Here is a 16,985-nt window from a genome sequence, read left to right on the forward strand (position 1 = left end):
TGTAAGAATAAATTGCCTGACTATTACTAAAGGTTTTCCTTTACTGAGTTTTGTCTTACACGAGGTCAAAAATGGTATTACTAAAAATACCATCAGTGGTTATGTTGGGGGCCATAAAATGAATTTGCTATGGGGCCCAGTAACATCTAGTTACGCCACTGACAATGAGTATCTATTTCAAAACTCTACCAGTGTGGTAACACGTAATTAAAACGGGTCTAGGGGATACAGATGAGTAAGTTATATAAAACAGTGAAACAAGGAGTATTTATTGATAGTCATCGGTGCATTTCTGCCTCAATTCAAGATACTTGCTAGAAACTTACTTTCTATATACTCTCAGTTAAAGGGATACCAAGCCATGGATTATCTTCAAATTTCCCAGGGCAGACGCATACACAGTCCATCACTCACTATAGGGATGTGAGAAGGTCAGGTTGGGGGTCAGTCAAAGTGCGGGCATGGTCCTTGTGTAGGACTCGGTCCTAGCAGGATTTTCTTCCCCTTGGTATCGTTGTTCATTGGTCTTCCTCTAGGTTGGATTTGAGTTTGGCTAATTCAATAAAAAATCTCCTGTACATTTCTAGGTTCTGCACCTGGAGCTGATAGTATGACAAGTTGCTGTACTTTACAACATTAAGTTATTGCAGTATTATCCAGGAGTCTGCCTAGTTCCCTCCTAACTGCACATTAAATGGGATGTAAAGAAAAAAAATAAAATCCCATATTTACTTTCTTTAATGAAAAAGAAACATATCTCCAATATACTTTAATTAAATAATGTGTACCGTTTTTAAACTGTCAGTTTCAACTGTAAGGAATGTAATCAGGAAATGGAAGGCCACAGGCACAGTTGCTGTAAAACTCAGGTCTGGAAGGCCAAGAAAAATACAGGAGCGACATGTGTGGAGGATTGTGAGAATGGTTACAGACAACCCAAAGATCACCTTCAAAGACATGCAAGAAAATCTTGCTGCAGATGGTGTATCTGTACATCGTTCTACAATTCAGCGCAATTTGCACAAAGAACATCTTTAAGGCAGGGTGATGAGAAAGAAGCTCTTTTTGCACTCACACCACAAAGTCGCTTGTTTTATGCAAAAGCTCATTAGACAAGACACAGTCATTTTGGAACAAAGTGCTTTGAACTGATGAGACAAAAATGAAGTTATTTGGTTATAAGAAAAACACCTGCTACCTACTGTCAAATTTGGTGGAGGTCCCATCATGCTGTGGGGCTGTGTGACTAGTTCAGGGACTGGGGCCCTTGTTAAAGTTGAGGGTTCGGATGAACCCAATATCAACAAATTCTTCAGGATAATGTTCAAGCATCAGTCACAAAGTTGTAGTTACACAGGGGTTGGATATTCCAACAAGACAATGACCCTAAACACACTTGGAAATCTACAAAGACATTTATGCAGAGGGAGAAGTACATTATTCTGGAATGGCCGTCATACTCCCCCGACTTGAATATCATGGAAAATCTATGGGATGATTTGAAGTAGACTGTCCATGCTCGGCAGCCATCAAATTTAACTGAACTGGAGAGATTTTGTATGGACGAATGGTCAAAAAATACCCACATCCAGACAGTCATCAAAGGCTATAGGAGGCATCTAGAGGCTGTTACATTTGCAAAAGGAGCTCAACTAAGTATTGATGTAATATCTCTGTTAGGGATGCAGGCCGAACCGAATCCAAACCCTAATTTGCATATGCAAATTAGGGGCGGGGAGGGAAATCACGTGACTTTTTGTCAGAAAACAAGGAAGTAAAAAATGTTTTCCCTTCCCACCCCTAATTTGTATATGCAAATTAGGGTTCGGATTCGGTATTCGGCCGAATCTTTCACAAAGGGTTCGGCCGAATCCAAAATAGTGGATTTGGTGCATCCCTTATCTCTGTTGAGGTGCCCAAATCCATGCACCTGTCTAATTTTGTTATGATGCATATTGTATATTTTCTGTTAATCCAATAAACTTTATGTCACTGCTGAAATACTACTGTTTCCATAAGGCATGTTATATATTAAAAGGAAGTTGCTACTTGAAAGCTCAGCCAATGATAAACAAAACTCTATAAGACAGGTTCCCAAACTTTATCATATGACTCGGATTAATAAACTTTTTCTTTTTATCTCTATTCGTTTTTTGGTTTACAAATCCCGCGTAAAGTAATTTTTGGGCTGAACAGCTACAGATTGTGTGAAAAATGTAGTGAAAAAAACCAAAAAGAACATTGTTAAAATGTATTTATTTCTGTAAAATGTCCAGTAACTCCTTCAGGTCTTACAGTCATCACTGTCACATTGCAAAGCAAGTAAATATTCATAAGCAAATGATACTCAATGTGAGTCAATTTCATGTTGTGCGGACACCAAAAGTACGTGTAAAAAACATTAATACTGCAGTTTCTAATTAGCCAATTATACGTGAAAAATACTTTGCCGTTTGAACACTGTGCTGAGGTTGAGACGTGTGCTGCTGAGAAGCTTTCAAGAAGCATTATACACTTATACACCGTCAATTATGCAATTCATGGCCACAACCTCGACTATTTAAAGGACAAGTAAAGCCTACAGTTTAGTTTATTGTGGAAGATGGCATAGAGTCCTGCGCAGAACCAATTTCTAAGACCTGGACTTGACCCGAACTCGCATATTTACCCACTTTGATCCACTACCCGACCTGCAACTGCCTTACCCGCAACCGACCCGCAATCCACCGACCACCATCAAACAGGAAGTGATGGTGCTGCAAAACGGAAGTGACATCATCAAAAGTGGGTGGGGACAGAAACATGTTTTGTAAAACTTTAAAAGGAGTAAAATATAAAAATTTTACATAAGATAAGAAATTCAGATGAGACCTGCAACCCGACCCGCAGAACCGCAACTCCGTGGGTATACCCGCACCTGAAAATCCTCCCCTCATTCCGCAGGGCACCTGCTTTCTTTGCGGGTAACCCGCAGGTACCCAACCCGTTGCAGGACTATAATATGGCAGGTCTGCTACTTCCCAGAGTCAGTAGCACCTGAAGGGGGTTTGGGCATAATTTAGGAAGCATATGGCTACTGGCCATTCATAGTTATTAGTGATGGGCGAATTTATTCGCCAGGCGCGAATTCGCATGATTCGCCACCAGCGAATAAATTTGCGAAACGCCTGAGAAAATTTGCGGCACAAATTCGCCGGCGTCAAATTTTTTTTTCTGAAAAACGCCCGTTTCGCAAATTTTTCGTCGAAGCGAAACGGCGCAAATTTGTCCATCACTAATAGTTATTTGTATTGTAAACTATCCCTGCCTTTTGATATCACAAGTAGGGATGGGCAAATCTGACCCGTTTCGTTTCGCCAAAAATTCGCCGCCGGCGAAACGTCGCAGACGCCCATTAAAGTCTATCGGCGTCAAAAAAATTTTGTCGCCCGGGGAAATTGTTTTGACGCACGTCTTTTTTTTTTGGACGAACGCCGCCATACAAGTCTATGGGCGTCATTTTTTCGGCGAAACGAGGCAAAAAAATTCACCCGTCCCTAATCACTAGCGGTTGCTTTGGTGATTTCCCCCCACATTCCATGGTTTATACATCTAGGGGGTTATTTATCAATGGTCGAGTTGATTTTTACCCAAAAAAGTTATTTTTTTTTTTATTCAGTCAAATATAGTTTTTTTGGGTTAAAAAAAAACCGCACATTTTTGATATTTAATATACTCCGAAGCTGGAAATAGCTTGAATCTGAAAATACTCCAGCTAAAACCTGTCAACGTCATGTAGAAGTCAATGGCGGAGGTCCCTTGAACCATTTGTTAAATAACAATGTAAATTACAAAACATGTTGTGTAGCCTACAAAGACACATTTCCATTGGAAACCGAACATTTCTTTCCTCTCTCTGGCACAAATGCGAAAGCTTCAGATACCTGCACTAAAGCAGTTTGCCCATATAGCTGAATTCGTTTAAAGGAACTTTCCTTCCATGGATTGTTGCAAAGGCTTAAAGGGGTGGTTCACCTTGAAGTTAACTTTTAGTATGTTATAGACTGGCTAATTATAAGCAATTTTCAATTGGTCTTCATAATTTATAGTTTTTTTCTTTATTTGCCCTTTTCATCTGACTCGTTCCAGCTTTCAAATAGGGGTCACCGACCCCATCTAAAAAAACAAATGCTCTGTGCAGCTACACATTTATTGTTATTGCTACTTTTTATTACTCATCTTTTTATTCAGGCCTTTCCTATTCATATTCCAGTCTATTACTCAAAATGATGCATGGTTGCTAGGGGAATTTGGACTGAAACTGGAAACTGGAGAGCTGCTGAATAAAAAGCTAAATAACAAAAAACACAAATAATAAAAAAAAATTAAAACTAACTGCAAATTGTCTCAGACTATCACTCTCTACATCATACTAGAAGTTAACTCAAAGGTGAATAACCCCTTTAATATTGGCTTCTTGAGCATTCTTGACCAAATATACATTTTTTGAAAGCCTGATATACATTATAATATATACAATATACTGTTACAAACGGAGTGAAAGGGACGTACGAGACCCACCAGTGACAGATACACCGTTTGGGAAGTGGAATGGATGTTTTTCCCATTGATCAGAATGGGAAGGAACCTGTGACAAAATGTGCCCTGTTTGATTCCCACTTTAAAAACAATGACATTTCCCCTATTGTTATTACTAAACGTTAAAAAAAAGAATGATAGTGCTTGGGCAAAGGAAAAGATTCCCAATTTAGTTGGGAATTGGCTACAGAACACTAAAAGCAAGCACCCCCTTTATTTTCACAGATGAATGGAATCCAAGATTCAGTCGAACCAAATCAGAACCCTTAAAGGAGAATTCAACCTGTAATAAAAAAAAAAAAACCCTCCCCCTACCCTGGGGTACCCCCCTTCCCCTCCCTCCTCCCCCCCAGCCTACCTGCGATACTCCCCCCCCCCCGGGCAAATGCCCCTAATTTTTTTACTCACCCCTCCGTGCAGATTCTGGCCTCCGAGTTCACAGCAGCCATCTTCTTCTTCTCCAGTAATCCTTGTGTATTGATGGCATTTTCGGCGCATGCGCAGTTGGCGTAAATTTCCAGTCCCAAACAACTGCACATGCCCCAAAAGTCACGTTAATTTCTGAAGCATTTCGTTAGGGACCGGAAATTTACTCTAACTGCGCCAAAAATGCCGTCTATACACAAAGAAGATGGCTGCTGTGAACTCCGAGGCCTGAATCTGCACGGAGGAGTGAGTAAAAAATTAGGGGCATTTGCCCGGGGGGAAAGGTAGGCTGGGGGGGAGGAGTAAGGGGGGTCTACCCAGGGTAGGGGGAGGGTTTTTTTTATTACGGGTTGAATTCTCCTTTAAAAAGTCACATGACTTTAAAGTTCTGAACATCCGAAGGCAACATCTTTCTTTTTTTTTTTCATCTGAATTATTTTGTGGGGGATTCAATATCAGGTTGGATCCAGAAATTATGGATTTGGTGCACCCCAAAGTATCTCCATATACAGTGTAACACAAAGAAAGTGCAGACATGTAAAAGTCTGATATGCAGCCATGGGAGATCTGTAGACAAGGTGCCACAGAAACGAATATGCAGATAAAAGCCAAGTCCATCGGCAGTGTCCGTATATTTTATAAATAAACCTTTTTTTTTTGTAGTCCAGTACAGGAAAAATACAAATATTTTTTTTTTCCTTTGTCCATTAAAAATTCTTCTGTGTTTGTAGAGGTGGACAGAAAATACAAAGGCTGTATATAATATATATATTTATATACTGTATATATATACATATATTATTAGCATCTTTTAAATACATATTTTGAACTGCACGGAATGAACTGACAGAATAGGCTATTACTGTGCACATATTTCAGTTGAAGTTACTTTTCCGTAGATGTCTATTTGGAATTTCTATTGCGCTGACTTGGAGAGGCCAAGAACCTCCCATGATGCCGGCTTGTATGGCCACTCCAATCACTACTGCCAGATCTGGATCTACCGACGTGTTCGGCTCTTTGCCGAAGAAGTCCCGGATTACTTGGCGGATGCGGGGTATTCGGGTAGAGCCACCAACCAATACAATTTCATCAACTTCTTCTTTAAGGACGTGACCTTCTTTTAACACTTCCTCAACAGGGATTAAAATCTTCTGAATGAGATCCTCATTCAAAGCTTCGAAGATACGGCGGGTTATCTCTATCTCGAAATAAACCTTTTCCAAAATGGGGTCCTTCTTTTGGATTTGGGGTTGAGAACTACTGGAACCGTCACCCAAGTGTGCTGGTTTGGGGTGGATGTCCCCAGTATTTTCTGAAAACTGCTCTGGAATCATCATATCAGGCTTTGAAGAATGTGGATGCTTTGAGGCTAGAGTTAAAGGCATACGCACCCACGATGAATTATGGAAAGTAAGGTTTAATTTTATTGCTTCTACAGCTTGTCGGAGCCTGTGGATTTCTTCTTTCTGCGATGGCACAGACCCATAACGGGTGTATATTTTGTCATACAGATACTGTAGAAGTCGTTGATTGAAGTCCTGTCCTCCCAGTTTGTTGTTGCCTAAATTACGATTATAGAAAAATAAATTAGAAAAGGCTGAAAAAGTTTTAGAGCTGTATCATACGCATTTCAACCCCCTTGGTGCTCTGGACAGTCTGCAGGCCACACTATGTTCCTATTCAGATGTATGGGAACTACACTTCCTATGGGAGTAGCTGGTGGTATCATGCAACAATCAGTTTAACCACTTCCTTGTTCCAACCACATCAATGTCTGCCATACTAAGTAAGATTTTATTCAGAAGAATTGTATAGGCTGGAGGTGGGGAAATGAATATTAACTGGGGAAATACTCCCTTAGAGAGGTTTAAGTAGTTGTGGAGTATGTGCTGTGTAGCGTGGTGTCTTACTGAAAAAAAAATTATTGTAAAGTTTAATTAAAGGAGAACTTTGCCCCCCAAACAATGTAGGTCTCTATAAAAAGATATTGCATAAAACAGCTCATTTGTAAAATCCTGCTTCATGTAAATAAACCATTTTCATAATAATATACTTGCCATTGGGTAATCATAAATAGAAAATTGCCATTTTAAAAAATAATGGGAGTATGATTCACTGTGCACACAAACATACCAAACAAATCATACATGTTAGGTCACTTGAGCCAATTAACAGACAGAGTTGTGTCTTTTGCTTCCACACTTCTTCCTGTTACAGTTAGAGCTGCAGTATTTCTGGTCAAGTGATCTCTGAGGCAGCACACAGACCATCACAAAATGGTGGCTCAAGGCAAGAGATGTAAAAGGACAATATTTACTTAAATATTTAGACCAGTTTGGTAAGATTCTTTAATATGCCACCTAATATAATCGGTTGCTTAAGTATTCATTAAGTATTCATTTTGGGGGTATAGTTTTCCTAAACTGGTTGGTTTGAAAATCGTTTTTTTTTTTGTTGCCTTAATATCGATATCCCTTATTGGTGTGTACAGGGTTTGTACTATCCAAAAAGCTATTAAAAAAGAAAGAATATATTGCATGATATTCAAACTTTGGTTATTATTCTCAACATACAAAACCTATTCAGGTGTTTGTATCCCCATACTTGGATTTATGAATTTACAGTATGCAACAAAAAAAAAAAAAGTCTCCAAAAGAAAGGGAACAGCAAATCAGGAGACAAATAGAAAGGATAAATATCAAGTGAGGCTTTATTGAATCATTAAGTGACTAAGTCATGAATGTGTGTGGCCTCAGTTTAAGAAATGCCCGTCACTTGGTATTTGAGGTTAAATAAATGTAGGACCATCTCTGCTAAAGATTTCCTTATAACCACATTTTAACTTACCTGCCATAGCCCTTGTCAGAAACATCCCCCCTTGTTTATTCAACAGAGAAACATCCAAAGTGCCTCCTCCTAAATCCACAACAAGGACATTAAAGACGTCAACCTTGTGCAGCCCATAAGCCATTGCTGCTGCCGTGGGTTCGTTGATAACTCGCAGGATATCTAGACCTGAAAATAAAAATGATACTGTGTACATTAATACTGCTTTGCTAGATTATTCATTAAACAGATGTTAACAAAGAAAATATATTACACAAAAAATAAGGAAACAAAATTAGTAATTCAAAGCTAAGATATGAGTTATAGGGCCCCTTCACTCAAAACCGATTTAGTGCATAACGAAACAAACGTGATTCTGTGTACTCTTTCAGTGGTTTAAAAGACATTTCTAGCAGTAATTGGTAATGAAGCAGAATCTGTTTAACAATTAGAGGCACATTTATCAAGGGTCGAATTTCGAATTCATGTGAGTTTTTTTTAAAACTACTGGTGTATTTATATAGACCTTTCTAATCAAGCTGACTTAATGTTAGCCTTTCCCTCTCCTTTAACCACTATCTATTAAATATTTTTCTTCAGTAGTGTCCCTTAAGCTGGCCATACATATGGAGAGATCTCTCGCCGATATGCCTACCTTGAGGTGGGAGATATTGGGCTGACCCGATTGAGGGCCCAAGGATCAAAGAAAACAGGTGGTCGGATCGAGGACTGTATCAACGAACTGATGCGGCCCTCGATCCAACGGGATTTTTAAGCATGGTCAATCAACATCTGCCAGACTTTTGGCCACATATCGATCAGGGGAAGCCTGTAGGAGGGCCCCATATACTGGGCAATAAACTGTCAACTTAATCTGTCAGCATCTTATATCTGCCTGTGTATGGGGGCCTTTAGAATCCCTCTAAAACAAGAAAGCCCTCTCACCAGCAAGGTTAGCAGCCTTTACAGTGTAGTTGCGCTGTCGCTCATCAAACTCAGCCGGCACAGAGATAACTGCCTTGGAAACTGGTAGGCCGAGGTAGTCTTCTGCCATTTTCTTTAGTTTCAGCAGCAGCTGGGAGCCGATGTATTCTGGTGTTACCGCAAATGTCTCATTGGTTGTTACAGAAAAGAACACATCACCATTGCGATTCAAGACCTGTAACCATAATGTACAGAAAAGACTTCTTAGTATCATATACACAATTACAATCTACACTAATACAGTGCTGGCATCACTACCAGGGCGCCATCAGGGGGGGACAGGGGGAACAAGTGTCCCGGGCCTGAAGGGGGGCCCAGCAGTGCTGCATTTTTAAAAGAACCGGGCCCCCCTAACGAGCGCCAGAGCCGTGCAGCCATTTCGCAGGTTGCCGAATGCGGAAGTGCCAAAAAGCCGAAGCCTGCGAAAAGATCCAAAGTCACGAAAACAGCCGAAGCCCCGAATTGGCGAAAAGACCAGAAGTCACGAAAACAGCCGAAATTGAAGTCCTGAAGTGGCGAAAATACCCGAAGTCATGAAAGAAGGCGAAGTTCTGAAGCCTTGAGTTCAATTCTACTGAACACCAATTTGTGTTTTTTTTTTTTTAATCCCTTGGCGACCAATGTATTATTTGATTATTCTATAGGCCCCTGCCACCAATGTTTAAAAAAAAAATAACTGTGATGTTGAGTGGGTAGAGATATGGGGTGGGGCTTGGGCGTGAGTAGACGGGGCCCAGGGGGCCCCAAAAATTTTGTTGTACGGGGCCCCGTGATTTCTAAGCCCTGATCACTACAGTATCTACAGGCTGAAAAGCATTAGCACAGGTATGGGATCCATTGTCCGGAAAACCATTATCCAGAAAGCTCTGAATTACGGAAAGGCCGTCTCCCGTAGACTCCATTATAATGAAATAATCCAAATGTTACCTTGTACTTGATCCCAACAAAGATATAATTAAAGAGGTTGTTCATCTTCAAACAACTAGTTTTTTTAACTTCTAAAGCAGCTCTGGGAGGGGGGGGGGTCGTCGACTCTGTGAACTGTTCTAAATTGATACATTTAGTTGATACATTTCTTATCTTTGTCCCTGCTGAGCAGAATCTCTGGGTTTCATTACAGGCAGCTGTTAGAATTGATACAATAGTTGCTAATACTCCAGAAAAAATGCTGAGAAATGGATCAACTAAATGTTGCAAAATTGTTAGAGTTTAGAGTCTGCGCCTGAGTTACTGAGCTGTCAGACTCAAACACCACAGACAGGAAAATTCAACTTTAAACTTAGATTTTGGAAATACAGTAAATTATAAAATATGTAAAGTAATTGAAAAAAGTCTTTATTTATGGGGAACAATCTGAAAACAACTGAAACGGTTTGAAAGGTGAACAACCCCTTTAATCCCTTATTGGAAGCAAAACCAGCCTATTGGGTTTATTTAATGTGGACATGATTTTCTATTGGACTTGAGGTATGAAAATCTAAATTACAGAAAGATTCGTTATCCGGAAAACCCCAGGTCCTGAGCATTCTGGATAACAGGTCCCATACCTGTACTGGCACTCTTGGGTGTTTCCCATTCTGTCCCCCCAGCAGCCTAACAACAGAACAGTGGGAAGGTAAGCAGATAGCAGCTCCCTAACACAAGATAACAGCTGCTTGGTAGATATTAGAACATCGCTGAATAATAAAATCCAAGTCCCACTGCGACACATTCAGTTACATTGAGTAGGAGAAACACAGCCTGCCAGAAAGCAATTGCATCCTAATTGCTGGCTCTTTCTGAAAGCACATGACCAGGCAAAATGACCTGAGATGGCGCCTACACACCAATATCATACATAAATAAATATACTTTTGTTGGTTCAGGAATGAAATTTTAGATTGTAGAGTGAATTATTTGCAGAGTAAGTAGAAATAAAAATCATGACAGAATCCCTTTAAATCTACGACAGATAGTGGTTACATCTTACCTTGAACTGATACCTCACGCTTTCCTTTTCTAACTCCTCGGGGGTAAAGATTTTTCCAATAAATCTTTTGGCATCATAGATGGTATTGTGAGGATTGGCATCAGCGAGTTCCAAGCCGTCGTATCCCACAAAGACATCCTTTTCAGTAAAGGACACAATACTTGGTATGCTCTGATGCCCGTTCTCGTCTGTGATGACTTTAATTTCACCCGTCCCTGGGTGAAACACTCCGACAGAACAATATGTCGTCCCAAGGTCTATGCCGATCACTCTCGGAGTGGGCATAGGCAAATACTGCTGTGCCAAATAACCCGCTAGTAGCAGAGCCAAAATTGCGGAACCTAGGATGACAAGATAAAAAAAAAAATATATAAATCATTCATTGAATAACCAAGCTCACTGGTGCTGCACAAGGAATACCAATATAATTTATTATAATTTATTGTGCTTAGTAAAACATACTGGCAGAATGTACTGCACAAAACTCCTGCTTATCTGAATAAGTGTTTTATTTTGTTTTATATAACGAAAAACGTCTAATTAAGTAGCAAAAATGGTTAGTCTTTATAAGGCAATAACTTTTAGATCAAGGCTGAGATCGGGTGAGATGGCCAGATCTTGATTGGTGGCCATTTTTTTATAGCCTCTTGTCTGTCTATGAGCTGAATTTGACATCATTGTTTACACATACAGTTCATCCCTTTAATTTGGAGTACAGGTGAACATCTCCATTATGGAAAGGCCGTCTCCCATAGACTCCATTTTATCCAAATAATCAATATTTTTTAAAACGATTACCTTTTTCTCTGTAATAATAAAACAATACCTTGTACTTGATCCCAACTAAGATATAATTATAATCTGTATTAAAATCCAGCCTATTGGGTTAATTTAATATTTCCATGATTTTCTGTTAGACTTAAGGTATGATGATCAAATTACGGAAAGATCTGTTATCCCGAGAACCCCCAGTCCCGACTATTCTGGATAATAGGTCCCATACCTGTATAATGTTGTAGAACAGCAACTGGCCCACTAAGTGAAAAAATAGGACAGCACTTATTATAGAAAATCCAGGAAAACTGTAAATTTTTGGTTCCTTCGAAAACCAAACAATAAAGTTACAGATGTGTAACTTATGCATCAGTCAATCAATTTTAGGCAGCCCCCCCAACAGCCCACTGAGGCTTCATGATACTACACATTCTAACCACCCATATGCTTTGGTCCCAGCATGTAGAATTGAGTGCTGTGCCTTTTAAGCTTCTTTTAAATACAGGCGAGATCGCGCGTGGTACAGGCGAGATCGCGCGTGGTACAGGCGAGATCGCGCGTGGTACAGGCGAGATCGCGCGTGGTACAGGCGAGATCGCGCGTGGTACAGGCGAGATCGCGCGTGGTACAGGCGAGATCGCGCGTGGTACAGGCGAGATCGCGCGTGGTACAGGCGAGATCGCGCGTGTACAGGCGAGATCGCGCGTGGTACAGGCGAGATCGCGCGTGGTACAGGCGAGATCGCGCGTGGTACAGGCGAGATCGCGCGTGGTACAGGCGAGATCGCGCGTGGTACAGGCGAGATCGCGCGTGGTACAGGCGAGATCGCGCGTGGTACAGGCGAGATCGCGCGTGGTACAGGCGAGATCGCGCGTGGTACAGGCGAGATCGCGCGTGGTACAGGCGAGATCGCGCGTGGTACTGGAGCACTGCCTGCCCTGGGGCCAGTGTTGGACTGGGATGCCAGGGGCCCTACTTTCCAAACCATTATTCCTCTTCCTCACTCAACCTCTTTATTCTCCTAGTCTTTTCTATTTACTACATTCTTCCATTATTAAGAATTTTTTCCCCATAAAGAAATAGGGAATGACCATGAAATAGGCCAAATTATAAGCAAAAGGTTCCACTGACTGGGCCCACCGGGAGTTTTCCTGGTATCTCAGTCCGACACTGCCTGGGGCCCAGTACATTTGTATTATTTGCCTGTGACAACATCCCACCAGAACTTCCTGTTCTCCAGCAGCTGTTATGTACAATATAATAGTAAATTGCCTTTATCAGGCCACATAACAGGCTTTGGAAAGGCTTTTGTAACGCTTTTATAAGAACAATCATTGTTTGGGGCAAAGTAATAAAAAAAAAAAATGTATTATTTATACAAGTGCCACTGGCATAATTAACCCTTTGACTGACTGGTGTCAAGATCCAGAGACGGCGTGTTATTAGGAACACATACATGGCAACCCCCCAGCTGCAGATCCGCTAATCTTATGGTATGAAGATCCAAATTATGGAAAGATCTGTTATCCGGGGGGAAAAACCTCGGTCCTGAGCATTCTGGATAATAGGTCCCATACCAGCCTGCACAATAAAGGAGGTCTCACAGTATCTGGGACTTACAATTTGGGACACTGTCTCATTTCTGTAATACAGATCTGACAGTTAGGGGATCCATTATTATTGCACACATGTGACACACACAAACATATAAGGGGTTCTTGGATGTATTGTACAGAGGCATACAGTTCAACTAACACTCTCACTACAACAGCCCCTGCCTCTCTGCCCTGTACCCCTCACAGCTGCCAATCACCAGCCTTACATCTGCTTCTTAGAAACCACAAATAAGGAACAACTGGCCGACTCGTGCCTTTCCCTAAACTACAAATCCCATCATCCCCAGACAGACATCAGCTAACGAGTCACAAGGCAGTAGAACAGCGGGAGTACGTAGCGCTCACCCAGAATCGTCATCTCCCCGGCCATCCCTGCCAGCTGCTGTTTGTCTTCACTTCAGTGTCGCACAGAGCGGACAGGACCTTTCTCTTCCTCTTCACAAGCCGGTCCCCGGCCACTTCCTGTGTGTCCCACACTCACACTCTATTCAATGATGACTCTGCCTTACGCTAGAGCCTCTGCGCATGCGCCTTAGTTTCGTGGGTGATGTGCGCAGGCGCTGTTCTATGGCCCACTTAGAAACAGCAGCACTTCCGCGTGTGACGCTACAGCGCAAATGTCTTAGTGCGCATGCGTTCCCTTTTTCCATTTCCTGTTATTGTGGCGCGTAATGTACGTGGGTATGATTGTTAGGGTTGGATAAGAGAGTGTCTTGTTGCTGTAAGAAGGCTGGTGGAACAGTCACCAGGTAGTCCCTAAACACACCAATGCTTTTTTTCCACTGTTTCTGTGTTTTATGGTTTCTAAGTGTCCCGGATGTTCTAGGCACCAGCTGGGGGTCCTTATAAGGGTTTACATTAACTTTTAGTGTGTTCTAGAGAGTGTTATTCTGAGACAATTTGCAAATGGTTTTCATTTCTGTATTCATTGTGGTTTTTGAGTTATTTCCTTTTATAACTCGGCAGCTCTCCAGTTTGCAGTGTCCAAATTCCCCTAGCAACCAGGCACAGGTTTAAATAAGAGGTAAGACAACGTTTTTAGGGGCCGGCGTATGTTTTCAAGGTACTTTACGGCTGCAAAATTTCCTGGAGTTTCTGTCACACTCCCAAGGTAATCCGTAGGGATCCTCCACTTGTTTGGATTCGGCCGAACTCCCGGATCCTTCGTGATAGATTCAGCCGAATACCGAACTGAATCCGAACACTGATTTGCATATGCAAATCAGCGAGGGGGACACACAAAGTGAGCTGCTAAAAAAAATTCTACTTCCACGTTTTGTCAATAAAAGTCACATGATTTTAAGGATTCGGTTCGGCCAGGCTCAAGGATTCCGCAGAATCCTGCTGAAAATGGCGAATACCGAACCGAATCCTGGATTCGGTGCATCCCTAGTAATTTCAAACTGCAAGTGCTTTCTTTATTTAGCAGTGCAAACACTACATGTTTCGGGTCAGAGCCATGTAGTGTTTGCGCTGCTACATAAAGAAAGCACTTGCAGTTTGAAGTGACTGCCTCCGAAGCGGTTTATTCCATCCTTCTATTATCCTAGTTTTAAATAAGAGACTGGGATATAAATAGGAGAGGGCCTGAAAAAAAAAAACGAGTAATAAAAAGTAGCAATAACAATACATTTGTAGTCTTACAGAGCATTTGTTTTCAGATGGGGTCAGTGACCCCCATTTCGAAGTTGGAAAGAGTCAAAAGAAGAAGGCAAATAGTTCAAAACTATTCAAAATAATTAATAAAGACCAACTGAAAAGTTGCTTAGAATTGGCCATTCTATAACATACTAAAAGGTGAACCACCCATTTAATAAATATCTGTCAGGTGTAATGTGAGAGTGCAAGTGTGTGGTGTTTAGTTAAGGGCTGGCTTCTGCCCCTCCTCTCACTGCAACAGCCAGTTTTCAAACTATCTGCCCTTGGCTGTTTTCTTGCTGCCTGTCCAAAACATTTGCCTGTTTTTGAACACAGTAGTTATTGCTTATATTAGTCATTATGTGGCTGTTACATTTTTGTCTGATTTCAGGAAGTGGTGTGAGTACTCGGTAACGCCAAAAAAAGTTCTGGGGCCCAAATGAGTGTTGGTGAAGGCCAGTGCTAGCATGGGGTCCCCTGCTTCACAAAAGGGAAAGTTTTGCAGCCAATAGTTAACCATTTCACTGATTTGTAACAACAATATTTCCGCAGGAACAAAGGATCCCACATCCACATTTTCACAGTGCCTCTTGTAGAGATCCCATCATCAGGAAAAAACCACCTGCTTCCAGGACTGTGGAGTCGGCACATAGATCCTTCGACTCCACATTTTATGGTAAATATACAGTCTTATGAAAAAGTTTGGGAACCCCTCTCAGCCAGCATAATAATTGACTCTACTTTCAACAAAAAAAAGATAACAGTCTTTAATTTCCCATTAACATCTGAGTACTGGGGTGTTTTCCGAACAAAGATTTTTAGTGAAGCAGTATTCAGCTGTATGAAATTAAATTAAATGTGAAAAACTGGCTGTGCAAAAAATTGAGTTATTTGATCATAACAAAAAGCACTTTGCAAGGCGGGAGAAGAACATCGCATTCCAAGAAAAACACCTGCTATTTATTGTCAAATTTGGTGGAGGTCCCATCATGCTGTGGGGCTGTGTGACTAGTTCAGGGACTGGGACCATTGTTAAAGTCGAGGGTCAGATGAATTCAACCCAATATCAACAAATTCTTCAGGATAATGTTCAAGCATCATTCACAAAGTTGAAGTTACACGGGGGTTGGATATTCCAACAAGACAATGGCCCTAAACACACTTGGAAATCTACAAAGACATTTATGCAGAGGGAGAAGTACATTATTCTGGAATGGCCATCAGTCCCCCGACTTGAATATCATGGAAAATCTATGGGATGATTTGAAGCAGACTGTCCATGCTCAGTAGCCATCAAATTTAACTGAACCAGAGAGATTTTGTATGAACGAATGGTCAAAAATACCACCATCCAGAATCCAGACACTCATCAAAGGCTATAGAAGGCTGTTCTTAGAAGCAGGATTGCTATGGGATTTTTAGAATAGTATTTATCAATTGGTGAAAGTTCACCCTAAATACGCCTTTCAAAATCCCATAGAAATGAATGGAGAGTGGCGGAATTTCACTTAGCTATGCCTGCTTCTCCAGTCTGGGGAACTAGCAGTCTCTTAAAGTGATACTGACACTAAAAAAAAATTTAAAAATAAAATACGAATGCACATTAAATGTTACCTATAGTGCATGTTGATCGTTTTTTGCTGAGAAGTTTGTTTTCGTAAGTGTTAGTTGACATTTCTAAACCAGACAACAGCCTGCCAACATGACTGCCCCATCTCAGCCTCAGTTTCTAATGCTCATGGACTGCTGCACAAATATGTCAGCCCCCTCATACAGGAACATGGGGCATCAGACAGGTAATATAAAAGCAGCGTGCAAATAACTTTATGGCAAAGTTGCTTTCAAAAGCAATATTATGATAGATGTAAAAAAGAGTTGAGATAACTTTTAGTATAATATCGAGAGTGATATTCTGAGACAATTTGCAATTGTTTTTCATTTTTTATTATTGAAGATTTTTGAGTTATTTAGCTTTTTATTCAGCAGCTCTTCAATTTGCATCTTACACAATCTGGTAACTAGGGTCCAAATTACCCTAGCAACCATGCATTGATTTGAATAAGAGACTGGAATGGAAATAGGAGAGGGCTGAATAGAAGGATCAGTAGTAAAAATTAACAATAACAATACATTTGTAGCCTTACAGAGCATTTGTTATTTAGAAGGGAGTC

At 40.9% G+C, this 16,985-nt stretch overlaps 1 protein-coding gene across 1 annotated transcript; it reads right to left on the bottom strand.

Moving 5' to 3' along the window:
- Positions 1-5,600: 5,600 nt before the first annotated feature.
- hspa13.L (heat shock protein family A (Hsp70) member 13 L homeolog) lies at positions 5,601-13,692 on the bottom strand. The gene is made up of 5 exons (XM_018245997.2): positions 13,522-13,692; positions 10,787-11,127; positions 8,779-8,992; positions 7,855-8,022; positions 5,601-6,568 (listed from the first exon to the last, which is right to left on the bottom strand). The coding sequence occupies exons 1-5, from the start codon at positions 13,544-13,546 to the stop codon at positions 5,880-5,882; spliced, it is 1,437 nt and encodes a 478-aa protein (XP_018101486.1). The 5' UTR covers positions 13,547-13,692; the 3' UTR covers positions 5,601-5,879.
- Positions 13,693-16,985: the final 3,293 nt, after the last annotated feature.

This window comes from Xenopus laevis, chromosome 2L (genome assembly GCF_017654675.1).
Source record: "Xenopus laevis strain J_2021 chromosome 2L, Xenopus_laevis_v10.1, whole genome shotgun sequence".
Lineage (NCBI taxonomy): Eukaryota > Metazoa > Chordata > Amphibia > Anura > Pipidae > Xenopus > Xenopus laevis.